At 32.2% G+C, this 8,040-nt stretch overlaps 1 protein-coding gene across 1 annotated transcript; it reads left to right on the top strand.

The window, feature by feature from the left end:
- Positions 1–2,397: 2,397 nt before the first annotated feature.
- On the top strand, positions 2,398–7,643 carry LOC134253349 (protein arginine N-methyltransferase 3-like; the record flags this gene model as incomplete). The annotated part of the gene is made up of 6 exons (XM_062735881.1): positions 2,398–2,437; positions 5,424–5,679; positions 5,999–6,140; positions 6,494–6,681; positions 6,987–7,165; positions 7,456–7,643. Coding segments are annotated over exons 1-6 (993 nt in total), but the record flags the coding sequence as incomplete, so codon positions are not given.
- Between the last annotated feature and the right edge of the window lie 397 nt (positions 7,644–8,040).

The following is an 8,040-nucleotide window of genomic DNA, read 5'->3' as shown; positions in this document are numbered from 1 at the left end:
CTATCATATTGCAGAAAAGAGAATTTATTCTAATACTGACATTTTACCTAAGTCATTCAAAATTAATTATCTCCTTCACTATTAATTATCTCCTTCACTCTATTCATCCGCAAATAAAATATTTCTTTTCTGAACTATAAATAAAAGAGACTAAATTCAAAATAAACAAAACATTTATTAGTTAAAAGTTAATAAGCTTAATACAAATATTTCAATGGTTTTTTTTTCCTTTATATAATGTACAATTTAAAGTTTTGTATACAGACTTCCTCAACAACTCCGATGTTAAAATCTTGATCTATATTTAACATGTTCAAGATTTAATGTACAATTCTTAATATATTCTTTAATTTTACTTCTAATGTACGAGGGGCGTAGCATCGCTTTTGAAAGTGGGGGCTAGCCAGAGTTTTTTTTTTACTTACCTAAAAAAAAAGGGAAAAGTTGCCAAAAGTCGAAAATCCATTTCGTGGGGGGGGGGGGGGGGTTAAGGTAAATTTTTCTCAGTGTTAACTAGGCCTCTTTCATTCCCAAATTTCTAAACTACATTTTCAGTACATCACTAAAAGTGGGGGGGGGGGGTGCAACAAGGCTTTCAATTAACATTTGCTATAGTATAAATACGCCCCTAAATTATTATCATCCTTTGAAAATATAGGTCCACCACGGTATGAAGGTAGGAAATGACTAGAGGAGTTCCAAACGTCCACTGTAAACATGGCAGAAAAACTTCAGAAAGGTAAACACGTGTTTCATAAAAAATAATTTTTTTTGATAATTTCTGATATGTTGTTTCATTTTTAAAATTTACGATACTAATAGATTCTCCAAATTCCAAAATAAATAAATATTCCAATGATTTGAATCCTCACAAAGCATCAATGTGTAGTGGTAATATTTAGTCGAGTTTCCTCGATGAACAAAAGACTTAGTAAGTTTAGTATTAGTAAGTTTAGTATTAGAGTTAACGAAAACTTTCTTATATGTACAAGTTGATTAGAAAATATATCATGAAAATATTTAAATGTTTGTGTAATAATAAAGTTAATAGAAATAATTTATATCACCTGATTTTGAAAAAAGGAACATTCTGACATCAAAACATTCATATTAACTGATTAATCCCATTTTCAGTATAACATCTGTTATAGTACAAGTTGATATTCATTTTAAAAAATGAATAATGTCAGCTATCTAGGTCTTATCAAGGGTAAAGGATTTACCCCAGTTTTTATTCCATGTACACCCTGAGGCTGAAGAATATATGGAAACAACCTAGCCATCAAATCCTGTCGATTGGACATGGATCTACCAAATGAAAATAAATAATTTGCAATCACAATTAAAGGGCCCAAACAACTGTTTTGGCTGTTAAAAATATACTTTTACTATACAGTAAAACTCAGTTAAAACGTAGTCACTGGGACCTATGAAATTACTTCACTATACCCGTAGTTTGTTATATCCGTCCAAGGAATTGTTAAATTTATATAGTTGGTAGGATCCAAGATGACTTCGCTATATTCATAAATTTGCAATATCCGGTTTGTACTAAACAAGTTTTGCTGTACATACTAAAATGTATTGTGACATTAAATTTTTATGGATTCGGTCATAAAAATATAAGGAATAACTTTCAGATTTTGAGGTTTTATGACAATGATCAATCGATTAGCTTGTGTATAATTTTATGAGAAATGCCTTTGGTTCTAAAAATTATTAAGCAAGTCAATTGATTGATCACATCATCTAACCAAAAAAAATAGATAGTTATTTATTATTCCATAAATACTATCCCTATTGACAGAGGAGTTGATGGAGGAATTGAGGAGGATGAGGAGTGGGAGGAATGTGATGAGGACACGGAGGACAGCCAGGTCACGTGTCTCTTCTGCCCCAGACCTTCACCTCCCCCGAGGTCACGTTTACACACTGTACGACCTCACACGACCTTGACCTCGTCAGATGGAGCAGACAACACGGAGTAGACTGTATACAGTATATCAAGATGATTAATTATATCAGACTAAGGTTTGTGTGTTTATGTGTTGGCACACTGAACGGTGATCAAGCTTTCTGTTAAAATAACTTAGGGAACAAACTCTGCAAAATGTTGAACCTGAGTCATGTACTTTGCATAGTAATTTGATAAATGGTATGCTATAAGTATCCCACGTATAATAGATTCCTAATCTGTAAATTTAAACAAGAGACAAAAAGGTAGGTAAAGAAATCATTAAACTCTAAATTAATTGACACATACATGTACATGTAAGACTTGAGTTAGAACTTTATGTTTAAAATTTTTACTTTTTTCCTTCCAAATTACAGAAACCTTCACCACAGAAGTCAAATCCTCTTTTACAAAAATACCTGGCCCTGGGATAACAATATTATATGAACCCAGCAGATCCAGAGGATTTATTACTGCAGTATGGTGAGAAGATTCTTTGAAAATAAGTTACATAAACCTTGAACTGCTACTATGAAAAACAGCTGTTTATTCTTTCAATTAAAAAAAAAATGAAAAAAATAAATTTGTACTAAATGCTTTTCTTGAAAAATCCTGTCAGTTTTTAAAAACTTTCAAAAAAACTGCCGTTCCAAAAAATGCTGCAAGTTTTAGTTTTAATAATCTAATTTTTAATCTAAATTTCTTTTTTCTCATTAGCGTTTTGTACAGTCCCTGAAACGTTCTACTTTCCCACCTGAACGGTGAACGAACGGTGAACGAACGCAGAGCGAACGGTGAGTGAACGATGTGCGAACGGTGAACGCAACTTGATGAACGATGTGTGAACGGTGAACGGTGAGTGAACGCAGAACGCGAACGGAGCGCGAACGCGAGCGCAAAGTGAACGGTGACGAACGGTGAACGCAAGATGAACGATTTATTCGGAATGCCTTTGGTCTTTTCCTTGTATTGAAATTATTCTTTTATTCTATAATTCAAATGTCAAAAAATATAAATACACAATAGATAAACAAAAGAGAAATAAATAGATAAATAAATAAATAAAAAATAATTAAAAAAATCTATACATACGTATGTTTAAATCGATATTTTAATACCATGATTTTATTAGCCGTCAAATGCGGGATTTGTTACCGCGTGTATGTAAAAAATAAATTAATCTTATATAATAAATAATTTTGCGTATTCTTTTAACTTATAAAATAATGTGGACTTTAGAAGATAAAACTACTTCTGATATAAACAATAGATAAATAAATAAATAAATAAATTAATTAATAAATTAAAAATAAATAAAAACATTTTTTTCTGCACATACCTATGTTTAAATCGATATTTTAATAACATGATTTTAATCGCCGTCAAACGTGTATTTGTTACCGCGTGTACTTAAAAAATGAATTAATTTACTTATATAGTAAATAATTATGCTTATTCTTTTCACTAATGAAATAATGTGGACTTCTGAAGATAAAACTGCTACTTATAGAATGAATTAATTACACTGTACGGGGTTGAAACAACCGTAGATGTATTTCCGTGCCAAAGCGATTCTGAGTAAATAACGGATTTTTTTAAAATTCACAATTATCTGTTGACATTGACTGTTATCGTACTGCATAAAAATTCTCGTTTTATTTAAATTCTACTGCTAAATATTCTATATTTATGTGCCTTTTATTCCTTTATGACGATTATTTTAGCTAACTTCTTCATGTATCTGTAGACATTTCCCGGCCGTGATTATACTCGGTCAAGATGTTGGAAAGAGGCATTCAAATTATTTGTATTACATGTGTAGATTAAATTTTCAAAACTAAATAAGTATATGTGTTGTCATAGTTTTTATTGAACAGAGAAATGTACGAGAAAGAGTAACAGAGAGAGATAACCCCTCGATTCTCAGATATATGTTGTATCAAATAAAAATTCTAATTATTTTTCTTAAAATATTCCAAGCAATAAAGGTTATAAAGGTAATCTTTTTTTATTAACAAATCCATTTGACAGTAATCATTGGCTTTTATTTTCCATCATCAAGTTCACACTGTTCACAGGAAGTCCGTGCTATATTTGTAGTAGCGTGCTTGTGCTGTCAATAAAAATAATTCGACACAGTGTAGGTGTGGAAATCGCATTTCACCGAACATGCCGAAGGCAAGGAGTCACTTAGTATTCCAAGAAATTTTAATATTTTTCCCTATCATTTCTAGATCTGATTTTTGCATTCCTGCAGAAAAAAATAATTCGAATATATGATTGGAAGGATTAAGTTTTAAATTGAATGTGAAACATATTCTCTGCCAATTTAAATACTACTGTCGGCACAAGTTTATACTAAAATACTATTGTTTAATGACTGTTTGATGTTGGGTTTAAGACTGATTTTCTTGTGTTACAATAAAAAATTAATATTAATTAAAATATACTGAAAAAACCCAATAAGAATTTTATTTCGGGAGAAAAGGCACTGGGGGGGGGGGGGGGGGGGGTTAATTATACTGAATAGCAAAAAAGATTTTTTTAAACATGTTTAGGTACGGAGAAGGAAGGAATTTTTCTTCTCTAATAATAGACTATTTTAAACAGTTGGTCTTTTCTAAAATTTAAAACCACACCATCAACTTAATTAGCTCTAAAGATATCTAATTAACTGAATATTTGCTGTACTGTTCATGATTCTCAAACCTACATGTAGTTTAAACATGTTAAATACGTGTTACTGTAGAAATAATTTTTTATGTATTCTTGTCCTGTAAAAGACTGGATTAATTATTATACATCCATTAATAATTTGTCCTCTTTAAAATTACATCAAATTGATGCCGTGCGTGAAACATTTGTACATTGTCCTTTTTTTAATTAAATATTTTAGCATCGTTCTACATACATGTAGGTACTTAATGTATTAATTATTTTCCAGGGAAAATTCATGAAATAAGTTACAGCTGAGTTACAATAATAGAAATATAAATATCATAGATAATTTTTGCAACGAAATAATTATTCTTTAAACACGATATCTAAGTTATTTTATTAAAAAACATGAGAATCCTTACTATCAAAAAGATAAGTCCTTTCACTTCGGAGTTCCGAATGACAATGATGACTGAACAATAAGTGAACGGTGAACGCAAGGTGAACGCAAAGTAAACGGAACGAAGAGCGAACGGTAAACGTTTTGTGAACGGTGAACGCGAGCGCACGGTGAACGGTGAACGCAATACTGTGAACGAAGAGCGAACGGTGAACGCACGCTGAACGAACGGTGAACGAACGCTGAACGAACGGTGAACGAACGGTGAGCGAATGGAAAAATGGGAAAGTAGAACGTTTCAGGGACTGTAGCCTCTCCCCAAATTTATTTTTGTAAGAGTTAACTATAAAGGTAATGCAGTAAGTATGTTATTTTATGGGGGAAAAAATTTCTATTTTTTTTAATTTATAGATATTGAAGATGAAGATGATGGTGGCATGTGTGGAGTTATGGGCCCTGGAGGAAGTATAACCTTTGATGGGCCTCCTTTGAACATGGAAAAATTGACCAATAAAAAGGCTCCTCAGAACAGTTCTTCATCAGAGATGAATGGTGTCAGCCAATCAGAATTGGAGGCCACTTGTGCTCGTCTTAAGGACGCAGAATGTCGAGTTAAACAATTAGAAGAAGAACTGAGCCGAGTTCTTGGAGACTTTGAGAAAGTGAAGTGAGTTTGACAAGATGTTGCTGATGTGTAGATCTATCAAATATTTGTCTCTGACCATGTCATATGGAATTTGTTTGAAATCAGAATTTATATAAGAAATCTGGTCAGATTGTTGTGTTGTCAAGAGTAACAATTAAACTAATCCTACATGTATGATTGCCTGGAGATTCAAAAGTAAATTGAAGAATATTTAATTTTGTGGCTAATACATGTATATACATGCATGTATTATTTCATTGCACGTTTTATAGACCTCAGACTGATTTGTTTTAAATCTGATCATTTTAGGCAACACTGGATCTTCTTGTTTTATTTGCAGAAAAGTCACCCAAGATCTGCTGATGTCACAACCCAGCCAGCCAATCAAATCAGAGAATGCTGTACAGATGTTGACAGAGGATGAAGATGATGTTTACTTTGGATCTTATGCACATTTCAGCATCCATCAGGAAATGTTAAAGGTATTTAACAATAACAATGAGTCATTCAATTACACAATAATAATAGTTCAGCACATTTGGGCACAACAGTTTTGTAGGCCAGTAAATTTGTGGACACACTTTTTAATATAGTTTACAGTGTTTACAATAATGTTGCTTTTAATATAATTTAAAGATGACATCAATATTTTGGTGATACTTTGTGTAAGGTATTAATATGTGATGTGTTGCTATAGTTTTCATCCAAATTTGAAGGGAAAACCCTCGAAAATTAAATTAATTTTTCAATATTGAGATTCATTGTCCAAAAATTATAAAGATATTGTTAACAGAGACATGTTCATCTTTACATGTACATTTTTGTTTCTATGCAGGACAAAGTGAGAACGGAAAGTTACAGGGATTTCATGTACAAGAATCCTGACTTGTTTAAGGACAAAGTGGTGTTAGATGTGGGCTGCGGGACTGGTATCCTCTCCATGTTTGCTGCTAGGGCTGGTGCCCGAAAGGTCATTGGGGTCGACCAATCAGAAATTGTTTTTCAAGCGATGGACATCGTCAGGTTTGTTGTAAAATGTGGGACATTACCCTTCAGAAAGTACCGTTTGCTTGGAAATGTTTTACCATGATTTCATTTTCATCCCATTTGCTTATGTTTATGTCAATGAAGCCAAAATTTTAATGCAAGAATTTAACAGAAAAAAGAGTTATCTCCCTTTTAACACAGCTTAATTTTTATCTGCAAAATGTTAAAATGGAACCAAGTGGATTTAAAGTGTTATGGCTGTGATGCTTGTATTTGTAATAAATACATTTGTATGTGCAGTGCAATAATTAAGAAATATAACATTCTTTTATTACATGCAGAGAAAATGGGTTAGAAAACATTGTGACTTTGATCAAAGGTCGGATAGAAGATGTGGATTTGCCGGTGGATAAAGTGGATATCATCATCTCGGAGTGGATGGGATACTTTCTCTTGTTTGAATCCATGTTGGATTCTGTTCTTTATGCCAGGGACAAATATCTACAGCCTAATGGAGTTGGTAAATACACGGCACCACCCTTAAAATCCTAATACATATGATTAAGGCTTACAGGCCAATAGGCCGTCCCCATTGTAATAGTGCAAAAATCTTTGTGTTTAGAGAGCTCTCTGTTTCTTGAAGTCAACTTACACTTTAATTGAGTAAGGCAAAAATAGTTCTCTATATTCTTCTGCAGATTTTAGTACAGTGTATAGCAAAATTTTGAAAGATAAACAATATATCTGTTTGTTAAATTAATAATTAATTATTGTTAAAATTCTATATATTTACAAATCTTTTTTGTTTAGTCCACCCAGATAGATGTACGATAGTGTTAGCAGCGCTGGATGACCCTGACCTTCACACAAATCATGTGACCTACTGGGATGATGTGTATGGATTTAAAATGACTTGTATGAAATCTGAAGTGATCAAAGAAGCCAGTGTTCAGATTGTCAAGGCAGAGAAAATTCTGTCTGACCATGTGATTGTCAAGGTTTGTTAGCTTCTCTCTTGAACCATTAAAAAATGACTTTCCTTATGACAATACACAAATCAGATCTTTTTGAATTTTTAGTGTTCATCAAAAGCATAAGATGATATAGTACATGGAAACCTTCACTTTTGATAATAATAAATTAATACTCATTACTTGGTATATACATGTACGTTTTTGTGAAATTTACATGACTTCTCCAAAGCAAATGATTGCTTTTATATAAAATATATGTATACAGTCTTCATCACTGTTTGAGCTGGAGTTTGGAGTGTTAGGAAGAGACAGCATTACTCTGCACACAGAAAGTCTAAACTATTGATGAAATTGCAATGTTGCATATTCATTGTGTATACAGTGTAGCATTATATTACTGCTACTGTTCCTTTTGTTATGA

This window comes from Saccostrea cucullata, unplaced genomic scaffold (genome assembly GCF_032062105.1).
Source record: "Saccostrea cucullata isolate Sc308-1 unplaced genomic scaffold, CSIRO_AGI_Scuc_v1 ctg18960, whole genome shotgun sequence".
Lineage (NCBI taxonomy): Eukaryota > Metazoa > Mollusca > Bivalvia > Ostreida > Ostreidae > Saccostrea > Saccostrea cuccullata.
The sequence above is the reverse complement of the archived record's forward strand: the minus strand, read 5'-3'. Positions and strand labels throughout refer to the sequence as shown.